Below are 14,299 nucleotides of genomic sequence, written 5' to 3'. Positions count from 1 at the left end.
CTCCATTTAATTTTATCAAAACTGTAGTAATCAAATAATTTGTACTAAAACCATTATAACTTCCACTTGTTTATTCCAATCAATTTTAATCCTTTAAGGCACAAGGCTTATTGGACAATTTGATTACTGGCTAACAAAAAGCTGTCATTAAATCTACAAGGGAAGGCCAGAGCTGAAATATCCCGAGTAGAGCTCATAATAAAGAAAAAATATAATAACATACTGTTATTTAGGAGTCGTGCTCCGCACAGTGAAAGCTACAAAGCATCCTGCCACTGGCAAGATAAAAAGATAATGATACCTTTTGGTCATGACACTTCTGGAAATGAGCTGCCCTGAAAAGGGAAAGACATCATAATTGGGTGTGAGTGAATTTGCCTTTTTTGAGTGTTGACATCACTAAATGAACACATGACAGTGGTGTCTGAGCTTTCTCTCTGTGCAATAAGCTTCAAAAGCAAAGGCAAAGTGCAAGAGAAGGGAAAATATTTCCACTGCAGGCTGCTACTCTTGTTGCGAGAAATGAATCACAATCTCCTGCCTTGCTGACCATTCCCCTGCTTTGACCATGCCTTGTTTCTCCTCCACAGGTCAACACGTTCATCTCCTTCGTGTTTCCCATGGTCGTCATTTCTGTGCTCAACACCATCATTGCCAACCAGCTCATGATCATGTTCAAGCAAGCTGCCCAGGAAAATCAGGTTTGCACCATCGGTGGGCAGCAGACGATGCTCAGCATGTCCATGGAGCCTGGCCGTGTGCAAGCCCTGAGACATGGTGTCAGGGTCCTGCGTAAGTAACAGCGTTTTGACACTGAAGCAGCTAGAAGTGTCTATGTAGATATGATTTGAAGGGCGAGGTTGAAACTGGTGAATGCTTTCATTCAAAACATCTGAAATGAAAAGTAACATTTTAAAAAATCCAGATTACCCCTGAGAAATGCTTTGAAATTTGCCATTGTTGTCCAGTTCTCAACTCAAAGCCCGACATTTTGGAAAGTGAGTTAATTTCTTCTCCTGGTCTCTTTCCTTCCTCTTTTTCTTTCTGAGATAACAAGAGTTTCTTAGGGAATTTTATCTTTAATTTTCTTTTTCTCCCAGAGACACTTTGCATCAACCTTCCCTTAAAGGATAAAAAAATTCATTATAGAGGAAGGAAGCTAGAGAGGGATTTAAGCATTATTTAATTCATAGTTCTCAATGGAGGATAAGTTGAGACATGAAAATTCCAAATTTAAGGAAAGAAACTATGTTCTCTTAGACAGAAAGAACATGCTGATACAAAGCTCTTCTACTCCTTTTCCTATCCCTGGCCACCTCCAACCTGAACACCTCTCCTCCAGCTGGTGCTGGCTTTGGGCTCTGTGTGTGGTGTGGGAACTGATGTTGTTTTAGAACCAAAGGTATTTTGTGGGGTTGGGTTTGAACAGATCATCCTGACTGGGCACCTTGCGCAGGTCACTTGTGGGCACGCTGCTCATGGCCGTGTAGGCAGGCAGATCCCCTCCAGCTGCTGGAAGCAAGGCATTGATTTCCTCCCCCTTCTCTGCAGGCAAAAGTAGGGGCTGCTCTGGTGATCTCTGCCAGAGGGGTGTGGAAAATTGATTTCCCCCTGATGGCACGCACATAGAAATGAGTTTCTTGCAGACGGTCACAGCTTTGATTCAGATTTCAATTTTCCTTTTCTTTTTGACAGAAAAAAAATCGAGTAGCTGAGATTAAAAAAAAAAAAAAAAAAAAAAACAAATCTTAATCAAATCAGGCTGTTCTTCCTCTTCAAAACTTTGACTTCCAATTCCAATTACAGAACAATGTTAAAATGTCGCTATTTCAGTTGATGAAAAGGCAAAATATTTTCCATACAATCCAAGCCTGAAGCAAATCAGTGGGGCAGTGATGGGTGACTGCTGTATCATCTGCAGAGAGCATTCCTTGTTCCTGTGCTGCACACAGCCAGGGTCAGGCCAATCTTCCCTGGTGCTCTGCTTATTACAGCAGCAGATGACGCATAATCTTTCCCCCAGACCTCCCAAACCAACATATGGAGCTCTATACAAACACACTGCTCTGAAGATTATATCAAACAGGGCTGAATATGAAGCCCTACTGACCGCTGGCTCTGCTGGGAGAGGCCTCTGCATCCCCCAAAGTCAAGTCAAGCTCTGGGGGAAGGTTTTATCTCATTTATATGCTTTTTTGGGGGCCGAAGTCCCACTGTCACTCCAGCAGGGTTCTCAAGGGACACATCTACACCCCTTGAGTTGCATTTTGTCTGCTCCCTGCCAGATTTTGCATGTGCTGTTTTGCAAACTTTGCCCGAGCTATTCATGATATCGCAGCAAAGACAAAATGCGTTCCATCCCAAGCCAAATTAGAGTATTAGAGTACAACAGAATTTTTTTTATTTTTTTTTTAAAAAGCTACTCAGAGGATTTTTATTAAATTTTGCAGGCCTCAAAGCAGCTGCAAACATATTTTGGATGAACTCCTAAGCCCAGTTATTGAAAATGCCTCTATCCATATTTCACATGCAATAAAGGGTTCACCTTTGTACTCATAATTACTGCAGTGTCTCAGACAGCATTTATAGCTGTGAGCACAAATGGCAGCTTATAAACTGATGGGTGAGAATTAACATCAGAGAAATGAGGTACAATTGTGATCTCCCTGGATGAAGACAGAAAGCGATTCAATATTTTATTCTTCTTCTGAACAACCACAATTAGAGTGGTAACAAATAATCCTTTTCTTTTGCCTTTGCTTGCCAATATGTAAAGCTAAAGAATAGACCTGCTCTCACACACAGGCTCTCTGAGGAAGAGCTTTTGAATGAGTTCAAAAGCAAAACTGGCTCAGCATTTTAATGATTCCATCAGCAGCAACGTAGGTCTTAAATATCTGGCTTCATTCCCTTCCTTTTTTGTTGTTTGTTTTTTTTTTTTTTCACAGAGCTTTGGTTCAGACAAAAGTTACGTAAAAGATCCAGTAGCCAGGAATCAAGTGGTGCTGTGAAATTCCAGAAGCCTTAATTAAGCAATTTGAAGAAAAAAACAAAGAATCTGGTAGCTTAAGCTGACAGATGATAAAGAAAAGCAGTTCAAAAATAGCACCCTAAAAAAGTCTATTAAAATATGCCAGTTCTGGTTTTGCACTGTGAGGGCCCTCATGCACATGAGATGTGAGAGCTGGTTAGCTGAAAGCCTTCCAGCTGCTGCTTTTTATGGCAAGGCTCTCGGTGGCTGCAGTGCTTTGGCCAAGACCCCCTTTTCCATAGGGAAGGAAATCCTGGCCCTAGAGAACCCACCAAAAGTCCCACTCCCTACAGTGGAAGAGCATCCCTCACCAATGAGTCCAGGTTAACTCCCGGTACTGATGGCAGCCCGTCTTTCTACGACAGTGCATATGATTTCTGCTGGGCTCCATGGCAGCCAAAATCACCCACCCAGACTGATGAGTTTATGGAAGACAGTGGGAAAAGAAAACAATGGCCCTTGTCCACACTAATAAAGCTGCTGGCACGAAATTAGACTTTATGAGGATTAAAGTATTTTCCATTTCCAAAAGTAAACTTTGGCCTGATGTATAAAAGCTTGGTTATGTTTTAATGGTGAAATGTTTCAGAATACATACAACCAGTGCTTAAAAAACAAGTTTTTTCAGTTCATGGTGAGCAGAGTTTGATAAGATCAAAGTAGCAAACACTTTCCTTCCTTCTTCCACATCTACTGAGTTTGTACTTAATTACATTAAAATAGGAGCGAAAATTGTCAGGCCAGCAGCTTCATTCAAATGTCCACAGTATTACTTTCCTCCTCTTTTCTAGCTTGTATGTGTTTTCTTGGCTCTGTTTGACTCTGGTCATGTACAAAACAATTAGGGAGATCAGGATCGAGGAACTTGTCAGCCCTGCTTCCTGTGAGCCAGTTCATTAATTCATTAAGTGTGTGATTTCTGACTGTAATTCCCTCTCTGCTGTCAGCTTTCTGTAGGTGTGAGGATCCACATCCCGAGAGCTTCAGGAACTGGTGGCTTTCCAGCTCCTTTGTGAGGACTCCTTTATTCCTTGGTTGCGCTGTAGCAGTGCTGCTCAGCCAAGTCCCTCAGGCATTACGTGGCGCTGCACAGAAGGGTGAATCTGCTGGTTATACATCCTGACGCACCAACCATTAGATAAGGAAGAAAGCTACCTAAACAAATCTGAGCTATACACTAGTTCTCAAACACACATGCAGATATGCACCCTTCATAATAAGCAGCTTTCAGCAGATGAAACCTCACACATGCTTCCCAGACTATTGCACACTGCATCCAATCTAAGTCTTTCTAGGGGCATATTTGAGCTTGGCTCAATCTGGAAGTGCTTTTTGGCCAACCTTTCTTCTTGAAAGGGGACAGTTCTGTGACACAGACTAATTGTCTCCATCAAAACAGCAGCCTGCAGCCTATCCAGCAACTGCAGAAAGAGATGCCTATTCTTGGAGCAACTGCCTCCACAACTGCATGTCCAGCAAACGGGAAGGAGTTACTGAAGGGCACAGCCAAGTAATGACAACAACACCAAGGCAAGCTGATGGACATTGAGTGCAGGCATTATGCATCCCTGGTGGACTAATCTAAGCTCATTAAAGCGTGAACTCTCCCAGGTAGCATTTGCTCTGTTACAGAAGCTGCTTAACTGAAGCAATTATAAAGCTTTTAGAGAGGTTTAAAGAATTAAAAGAATATCCTTCAGCCTCCCACAGTTGGCTGGTTAATGCCTCAGTATGATAGTTTTTAGGAAATGAAGTCACACCATATTTTTTAACTGAAAGTTTGAAAATGTTAAAATTATGATTCTGGAGCCTCTACATTTCTTCAAGCAACTCCAGGCAAATGCCAAGTATTAATGAAGCATCCGTGCATCCTACGTGTTTCATTACTTTGTGTGTGAATAATTCCCCTCCAGAAAAATGTGCTGAAGAGTTTGTCCATTTCTCTTTTCAGATGTTCCAAGTTTGAGCTACCAATTTGAGGAGAATAATGCTATGAGATTATAGTGTAACTATCCCACAAATAGGAGTAACAAATAGCAAATGCTTTGCAGCCACAAAGGTCCACAGAAGAGCAGCAGTCTGAAAGTCTGTACTATGAGGAAATCAGATTTATCCATGAATCACTTTGCTTGCAAGAAAGGAACTAAATTCATGACAGTTTGTAACCCTAGCAAAAATCTGAGCTGCTGCAAGTGGAGTTCAGAGAGTCTCCCATGACTTGAAGCACGGATAGAAGTGTCAACTAAAATTCAGGAGGATAAATGAGCCACATAATAGCTGTATATGTTTCTTGGAGGTGTTTGTACGTGTAGGTTTACTTTGCAGCCTGCCAAGTGACATAAAGGGAGTTGTACAGAGCACTCTGTAAACAGCCTCTGAGGAGCAGAAATGCAGCACAGCTGTGCCTGTTGGGAGAGGAAGATCTGTGTGCCAGTCCTGCGGCTGCTGGGCATGGCTGCAGGGATTCAGGCTCCTAGGGCTATGGGAATTCAGGCTCCAGCTGCTGCATCTCTGAATACAACTCTAGGGCTGGCCAAGCTGGGCAAGTAGATTTTCCAGGTATTGGGTCCTGCCTTGTATGAGTGTTTAAAAAGCTAACTGATGCATTTTTTAGGCATGAAATCTAGCCAGGCCTCTGTGACTTCAGAAGCATGCAGCAAATACAGTGCCAGGATCCCTCAGCAAGCAGAAACAGCTCAGGGAGGAATAAAGGATATGTAAGACTCAAAACAAGAGGAGAATGAAGAAGGGGGCTGCAAAGGATGTCACCTTGGGTTATAGCTGGTTGTAGAAAATGTATTGAATGGGGTGAGGAGAGGACTGAGCCCTCATCTATCCTTCCAAGGGGAAAATTTCTTCTTTCTTCTTCCTTCTCCTACTAACACCCTGACATCCTTGGGAGTAATGACACGAATGAAGCTTAGATTGAATCTAGCAACATCTACGACTAATTATCTTAGAAGGGGACTTGGGAAGAGTCCCTGGTTTGCAGTGTGTTGGCAGGGATGTGCTGCTTGCTGAGCCCCATTCTTTGGTTGGCTTTTAACCTTCATATTTTGCCTTGCTCCTTTTGGATGAAACCAGGTCTCATTGGTGCCAGTGAATGTTTTAATCACATTGCCCTGTGTGAACGGAGCCAGGAATTCACATTCATTTTCAAATCTGTCAGCTGAATCCTCTGAAAATCAAGCCTGGAGAATATAGTCAGAGTACAATACTTTGGGGTTTTTTTTGTGCTGAAAAGGTTTTTCTATTCACTCTGCTGTCTGCAAATGATACAGGAAAATAAAAGAAGATCTCCGGTTTCAGAGAATGTAAATTAAGGAGTCAAAACTAATGATTACACTGTTCTGTAACATATACAAGAGAACAGGAGGATTGCACCCAGCAAAGTCTATGTGCCTTCAGCAGCTTCTGAAGGAGCTGTGGGCTCCCTGGGCTCCTTCAGTTCCCAGTTTCTCCTTGTTTCACTCTCCTGGGCACTACTGGTGCATACTGGTGGTCTCCGCTCTCTGCTGGTAGTTATCGACTTTTATGGAAATGCTTTGTTCTACAGCCTTGTGACCCAAATACCAGCACAAGCAGTTTAACTTTTACTAGGCTCCTACTCACATTGTAAGTGCCACAACCCCTAGTTTGGGGCCTGCTGGTGTAAATATTGCTGATAACCTGTCAGGTACTGCATCACTTTGCATAAACAGCGCCTCAAGGTTTAGCCAGGCACTGCCAGCTGCATCTGCACTTGTCCCAACTTTCTCCAACTCTCATATCAAACCACACGGTAACACTTGTTCTCCGTTGTGATAGATTCTCTTGTAATGACATCAGCTAAATAAGCATATAAAACCCCCAGGGCTTTGAATGCGCAGGGACTGCTTCTCTAGAAGTCAACATCAATGCAAATTAATGAGCTCCATTCCCCTGCTTTATACTTTATTCAATACCGGCTGGAGCGTGCATTCCTTGAGCAGCATTGGAGATGAACAGCTGTTGATACGCTGAAACTCAGAAAAGGATGAGAGGTTTTGTTCTGCTCGGTCTGCCCAGACTCAGACAGCTCCTGTCTTTGCTCCAAACTTATGACATGCTGTCTGTTTTTCAGCTCCCTTTGAAACACAAAGAATAAGAAAGAAATTGGCCAAAATTGACTGAACAAAGCTATTGAGGAAGGCTGGATTTGAGCTTCTCTGAGCAGCATCTCTCTTCTGTCTGTCCAGCAGGCACTGCCAGGGCCCACGTACAGGTGATGTGCTACATGCACATTGCCAGATTTTTGAGACATTGGCCCTGGAAAATGGCCACCTCCCAGCCCCAAACACAGGATATACTCATGGTGAATAAAATACTCAGTGCAATCTAATAAAATTTAGCTTCCCGGCTTGCTTCCACATCCAGTTTAGTCTGAAAATCAAGACTGTCACAGTCTAAATCTTCTCTTGCACAATGAAGAAGACGTCATTCAAGATTTTTGTTTCCCTCTGCGGACTTCCTGCCCTTCTTCCTTGGGATGCAGTTCCAACAGGCAGGGCATCGAGCCACAAGACAAAATAGAAAATCACAGGATGCAGTAATTCAGGTTTGCACTTTTAAATTATAAGTTTGATTTAGAAGGTAAACGAAGACCCACTGTGCCTTGTTTTGAACCCTTTCCCAGGTGGTGCTCGGCTCCACCAGGCTGTCCTGCCCCATCTTATAACACCAAAGAAATCCAATCCATGTGAAGCGTCAGATGATGGAGAATAGGCTTTAGGAGCCTGCAAGTGTAATAAATAATCATTTTGGCAGCAACATTGCCCTTGATACAGCAGGGTTAAGAGTGACAAATGCAGGTCAGGGCCTCCTCACCTGCGCTCCACAGAGTCTCACAGCATGCTGCCCAGCCAGGATTTCAAAATCAGCCCCTAAAGTGCTTCCACTGCACTTAGCCATGTGTTTAATACAGTTCTAATTGCAGAATGATTGCTTGGGATATTACAGAATTACCACAGATTATTTAATTGACTATCTGTTTGCTGAGGTCGAGTGGTTATTTCTCTCAGCGTGTGTTTTTGTTGATATGGACCCCTGCCTCTGTGCTGTCTGGCATCACACTCTCAGAGCCATGGAAGCAGAGCTCCTTTACAAGAAGGAAAACACTTTCAATTAACGTGTTGGGAGATTTAATGGGCAGATGTGCAGGATCATTAAAGGTGGCATGAGAAAGGATCCAGGCCCTGCAGTGCCTGAAGAGCTGCAGGCGGAGGCAACACCTGGGACCTGTCAGTGCACGAAGGTTTCTACAAACTATCTGGATGAGATGCAGGTCAAATTCATCCACTTGGTGGTGTCTTTTAGACTGCTGAAAAGCTGCAGACCCTATAGTGACAAATTATATCTGCGATCACAATGACCACATAGCAGCCAAAAAACACTCAGAATGAAATAACGAATTCAGTTAGATGAGAGAATAAAACCAGCCCTTCTTGCCTGCTTTCCAAAACATATTCTTTCAGGTGTTTAAAATTTTACTGAATAAGTGACTTTTGCAGGGCTCCTGCTTTGGTGCATCGCACAGGCTGATTAAATAACTAAGTAAATAACTTAGCCATCTCCATTGATAGTGATGTGTATAATAAATGGGAACCCATGCAGTTGAAATAAAGTGTGAGTACAGATCTGGACACCAGGAATTATTGAATTTCTTGCCCCATTGAAGGGATCCCTTCACCAGAGCCTTCACTTTGCCTCTGTGCTGCATAACAGTGATGGGGAGGTGCAGCTGCCATGGACTGTGTTTTTATGAGATGCTCATCATCTGCACCTCTCCTCCCACTCTGTGGGATGAGAGCTAATGAATTTGGGACATGGCTGCCTAAATATTTTCAATCAGAAAGCAGAAGGAAAAGCAGCCTCCAAATTCACATTGCACTGGTGGTATGGAGCTCGGCAAGAGCGCATTGCTACTTCCTAGTCCTTACAGGTCACATAAAGGACAAGAGTGATGAGGCCCTTACTGTCTGTAGAGCAAATTTGGAATAAAAAAAAAATAACATAATTATTTTATGTAGTCTTGATTTTCTTCTTGGCTTTTATTATGTTATGTTTTAACTGAGATTTCTTTATTTCCTGCTGGGATTCTGCCAGAACGTTGTCATTTCATACAGAGGTTGAAATACATATTGCAAAAGGAAACAAATCTTTCTCTTGATTGCCTGATATATCTGCTTTTTAATTTCGATTGATGATTGCTCAGCACCAGCAGAGCTTTTATGCTTCAGAGTTGTAATGTTCTGTTTTTCTTTGTTTGACATTCCTTGGCTGGAATACTGAAAGGAAGAAGATATGCATCATCTTTTTAACTTACAATTTTTATTACAATAACGTCCAGACCCAAGCATCTTGTAATCACTGTCTCAGGTATTGCAGAAGTGTAGAATAAAAGGACAAGCTCTGCCACCAGAAAGCAGCTCCTGAGGCCGTTTAATGATCCCCAGCACTGAGGGGACTGTGGCCAGTGGCTCCACGTAGCAAATTAATGAGATTACTGTGTCTACCTGGATGAAAAACACACACTAGCTGCCTCTGTGGGTACTGTAGACAAAACTCCCAGTGCCTTAACAGCATAAAATGCAAGGATAGGTGCAAATACAGTCTGTTTTCATTTGGCCTCCTGATCCAGGCATAAGCAGTCCCTTATCACTGTTATATCTTCTTTTGTTCATAATTTCTCTGTCCCCAGCTTATAGCTATTTTTTCTATTATTTCTGTTATACTTGTTTTTATAGGTATTTTCAGGCTGTTTGTCCCCTAGGGTTATTAATATCTTCCACAGCAGCAAGATGTGAACAAGGCGGGGCTTTAAGAGAGAAGTTTACAGTGATAAAGGTCCCTTTTCACCCTCAAGGAAAAACTCCTCACAAAAAGTAATGGGCTTTTTTTCACGGCTTGCAGGTGCGGTGGTGATTGCCTTCGTGGTCTGTTGGCTCCCTTATCACATACGGCGCCTCATGTTCTGCTACGTCCCCTCCAACCACTGGACAGAGTGAGTCGTGGTCTGGGGAGCAAATCTCCCTATGCTGGGTTGTGGGGCCAGGCTGGAGCTCAGCTTGGGGCACCAGTAAACTGGGGATAGGGGTGGGGACTGGACAGAAAAGGAGGGCAAAACCTCCACCTCCTAATTGTTGTTTTTCCTTACGGATTTCTTGCCATGATTATCAGCCAAATTAAGAGTCGTTGCTTTGACATCTAACTCCCCCAGATGTAGCTGAAGGAAGCATTAGTTTGAACCAGAATGCATCAGCAGCCCTTCTTTCTGTGGCTATGACCACAGAACAATCCCCAGTGACAACGGCAGTGGATATTCACCTCTGACAGCCCTTGATGAAACAACATTTGGCAGAAGGGTTTATGCATCCAAAGGGAATAACTGTCTCTATGGTAGAGATATTGATCTTCAGCCCTAAGATGGAGCAGCTCCTGTCAACACCCAATTTAGTTGCACAGTGCCACATTTCCTTAGTGACAGGAGAGATTTCACAGATGGGAAAATAACTGGGATGCTCAGAATCTGGGATAGGACATTCACTGTGTTTTGCAGGGAGTGCAACAAAATTAAACACCAGTTTTCACTGATCAGAAAATGTCCAGGCTCACAGACAGTGTAGGGATACATACATACATGCAGTTGCACACCTACACTGAGCACACCTCTGGTGTTCATAGATGGGCAAGGGCACACAAACAGCTACTTGCAGCTTTTCTGCTGCATCAGGCCCAGTTCCTTAAGCAATGCAGATACAGAGCTGATTATTCATTTTAAGTATGCATAGCGCTAACACTGCCTAGAGATCTAAACCCAGTAACCCAAGAGAGAGAGATAACATAAAAGGTTCTCACTGTAAGATGTCTCTCTCATCCCACAGCATTATGCCCCTGTTCTCTCTGGATCTGGCTCTGCTTACTGCAATGAACAGGAAAAGAAAAAAGATCTATGATACCAAAAGGCAGAGCAACAATGAGACATTAAAATTTCATAAACTCCAAGCATATATAATAGTAATTTATCATACAGCAGTTTGCTGCATGGAAATATACATACATCCATAGTAAAAGCCGAAAACTTTGATCATCAAAACAGAGCTCTAGGCGCACAATGGGGCAAACTGTTGTTTCTTATTTGCTTTCCCATATGTAAAGCACTTAAAGCAGCAGTCAATTATGTAGTGGCTGGTTGCGCTTTGAGTCAAAGAGGTAGAGAATTCTGCTGGCAGTTAGCATGAATTTATGCATTCCAGTTGAATTCACTTTTTTTCTTCTTCTTTCAAAAGCTGTGAGTTTAGGAAAATGTTGAATTTACAGGCATATTATGAATGGTGAACAATCTGTATGGCAGCTAATCAAGAGCTTGCAGCAGCTCAACAAAATCATCTATAAATGCAAGTGTCTGCTCCTGAAGAAATCTTTGCTAAGTTAATTTTTCACAACTACATTGAGAAACTCAGCTTGTAAGGGCTGGATGGGCCACACCATACTTGGCACTGCTGAGGGGGCCATGGGGAGCTGGTGATGTACTCCAACATTCGTCTATTTATCTTTCGTTAGACACCGCTCAGACTAACAAAAAGGTCTGCGGTTTCCACTGAGATAAACGAACCTGGGGAACATCTTGCTGAAAATGAGATCTGTGTTGTTTATAAACCCTTTACCAGCACAGAGATGATGATCTCAGTTTTCCCAAGGAAAGATATTTCAGAAAGAAAAAAAAAAATAAAGCTGAACATTCTAGATGAAAACATCATTTAGTGATGGCGAGGATACGTTCCAAAAGCATACTATTACCAGCTTGCCTCCAGAGTTGTGAATGCCATCCCACAGTACAGGTAAGTCCCAACCCAGGGACCCATTGAATGAGTTGATGCAGCTCTCACTGCCCAGGGGAGGAGAGATCTGCATCTGTTACAAGATGTTGGCTCTTCTGCAGGCTCTGTATACCAGAACTGCAGCCAGAAAAGTCAGACTAATATATATGCATTACACAGAAGCAAATTTCCATCTGGTTTCTCAATTTCAAGCATGTCTATTTTCAAAGAAAAAATGAACAGGAGGCAAATGTCTCACGCAGTCCCAGGGCATAAATGAGTTTCTAACTGGCAGAGACTGGGGCAAGACCTCTGTAAAGGTATTTGACCTACACTTGCCCAGTCTCAGCTGAAACCAAAGGGCACCTGCACTGACTCCCACTGGCAAGATCATGTCCCTAACAGAGAAAAGTGAGCAACAAGAAAAGCTTGTGTTTTCTTCACACTTGTGACTTTGAATTATTCCAGTTCTCTTCACTCTTCTTAGAATTCTATCTTTCATCTGTTCTTCCAGTTTCCTTTTCAACTTCTACCACTACTTCTACATGCTGACCAATGTCCTCTTCTACGTCAGTTCAGCAATCAACCCCATCCTATACAACCTGGTATCTGCAAATTTCCGACAGATCTTCCTTTCTACGCTCACACTCGTGTGCCTGCCATGGAGGAAGAAGAAAAAACGACTTGCGTTTACCAGGAAATCCAACAGCATTTCCAGCAACCACACTTTTTCCAGCCAGGTCACAAGGGAAACTACATACTGAAGCCAAAAGAGGAAGAGCAATGCATTTTGTGGAGTCTAAACTTGAGAGAGGCCTCTGTGACTTTCATGCACGGTCTCCGAATTCATGTAACACAAAGCGTGTTTAGCAAAGTCATTTTTGTTGGAGAAATAGGCTTCATTCTGCCAGTAACTTCGAGGTTAATTTAAAGCATTGGCCTTGCCTCCTGTGAGTGATGTCTACACGATTTGTAAGTTCAGTCTGGTGTAAATCCAGGTACAGTGTTAACTGGGAAGCCAATATATGTTAAATTTAGGCTACTTCATACTTTCATCCTTCTCTCAATGCAGAGATGCCATGTTCACATCCAAAGGTTTGAGATCATGCCTCTTGGTGGCACTGAGCGGAGTCTAAGGAGGAAAAAGCAGTTTCAAAATGAAAGGGTTGCTTTTGGCAAATAGACATGCTCATCTATGGATGGATACTCAATGAGCAAGGAGTGAGAACTCAGGGAGTCAGATGGGTGTTTTAAAATTACATCTAAATTCTTACAAATATGACCTGGGTGCTCAAAAGAGCCGTTCTGGCTCCTTGAACTTAAACACCAACAGATGATGCCTTACTTAGAATAGGGTGAGGATAGCCTGGGGGGAATTGGAGTCAGCTTTCACTTTAGGGCATGCATAGTGCCTGGCGCAGGGAGCCCCACTCTCTGGTATTGGTATTGCAACACCTATAAGTAACAGAGTCTCTGGCAAAGTCAAGAATGTAGGAACTGTGCCCAGCTGGAGTGTTGAAAATGAACAGAAATGGAAAACCTTACTTATGCCACACAGCCAAACTCTTGTTTCTTTTGCCAGGGATAACAGCTAGCTGGCCTGCATTAAAGAGGTGAAAAAACAGTAGGCTGCCGAGGGATCCAGCCTGCTGATGTAAGAGCAACCAGCCCAGTTCTGTAGGACTAAGATTTTTCCCATTATTTTCATAAGCTGACATCTCATAGGCTACTGGCAGTAGGCGGCAGGGCCTCTTCTTCTGCCTTTCATTTCTTTTTGCTACCAAAACTGTTGGTACACTGATCTCATCACACAAGGTCTAAGCTGGGGAGACTTAGCTCTAAAAGAACTTTCTTTTAACAAATCAGAAGAACAGAGCTGAGACCTGTTTATAGCAAATCAGACAGTTTGGCCCAGTCAGGGTTGTGCTGAATCCTGACTATGAGCGGGTTCTGAACAAAAATCAGAGGACATACATCAAAATAAGAGGACATACAGCATACCTTCCTCATATTTTTCCCCTTGATTATTGCTTTGAATATGAAATTTCTCAGCTGGCCAGGATAAGTAGCATGATGTTTTTTTCCTATATTGTTCTACCACAAACAACCATCTATGAGATGTAACAAATTGCCCAAGAGCCTTTGGCATCAGAAATCAAGGGCCTCTGGGACAAGCTAAAGGGCTTTCCCTGCTGTCACAGCACCAGATGGTGACCTGCATGAACCTGGGAACCAACCCATCATCTTGTTCAACCTGTGCTGTGATTTTGCTGTTAGTGACCTTATGTCCCCCTTCACACAGAGGTAGAAAGTAAATCAAAGCTGTGCCTGCTCACATTCTTGCCAGAGACATTCCTCAACACCCATTTGTGCTCACACAAAGGTGAGCCAAACACATCCTATGAGGGAAACCATGCATTTTGTTAAAGGT

The 14,299-nt window shown here is 42.9% G+C and overlaps 1 protein-coding gene across 1 annotated transcript in view; it reads left to right on the top strand.

The window, feature by feature from the left end:
• NTSR1 (neurotensin receptor 1) overlaps window positions 1–13,948 on the top strand; it is a 44,756-nt gene extending 30,808 nt beyond the window's left edge. Inside the window, exons 2-4 of the mRNA XM_042884782.1 lie at window positions 591–792; window positions 9,962–10,052; window positions 12,383–13,948. Coding sequence (XP_042740716.1) covers window positions 591–792; window positions 9,962–10,052; window positions 12,383–12,632 — 543 coding nt within the window. The 3' untranslated portion in view covers window positions 12,633–13,948. The remainder of the gene's footprint in view (window positions 1–590; window positions 793–9,961; window positions 10,053–12,382) is intronic.
• The last annotated feature ends 351 nt before the right edge of the window (window positions 13,949–14,299 follow it).

Source organism: Lagopus leucura, unplaced genomic scaffold (assembly GCF_019238085.1).
Source record: "Lagopus leucura isolate 7727_CA_CO unplaced genomic scaffold, USGS_WTPT01 Super-Scaffold_100045, whole genome shotgun sequence".
NCBI classification, from domain to species: Eukaryota; Metazoa; Chordata; class Aves; order Galliformes; family Phasianidae; genus Lagopus; species Lagopus leucura.
This window is presented reverse-complemented; position numbering and strand designations above follow the sequence as displayed.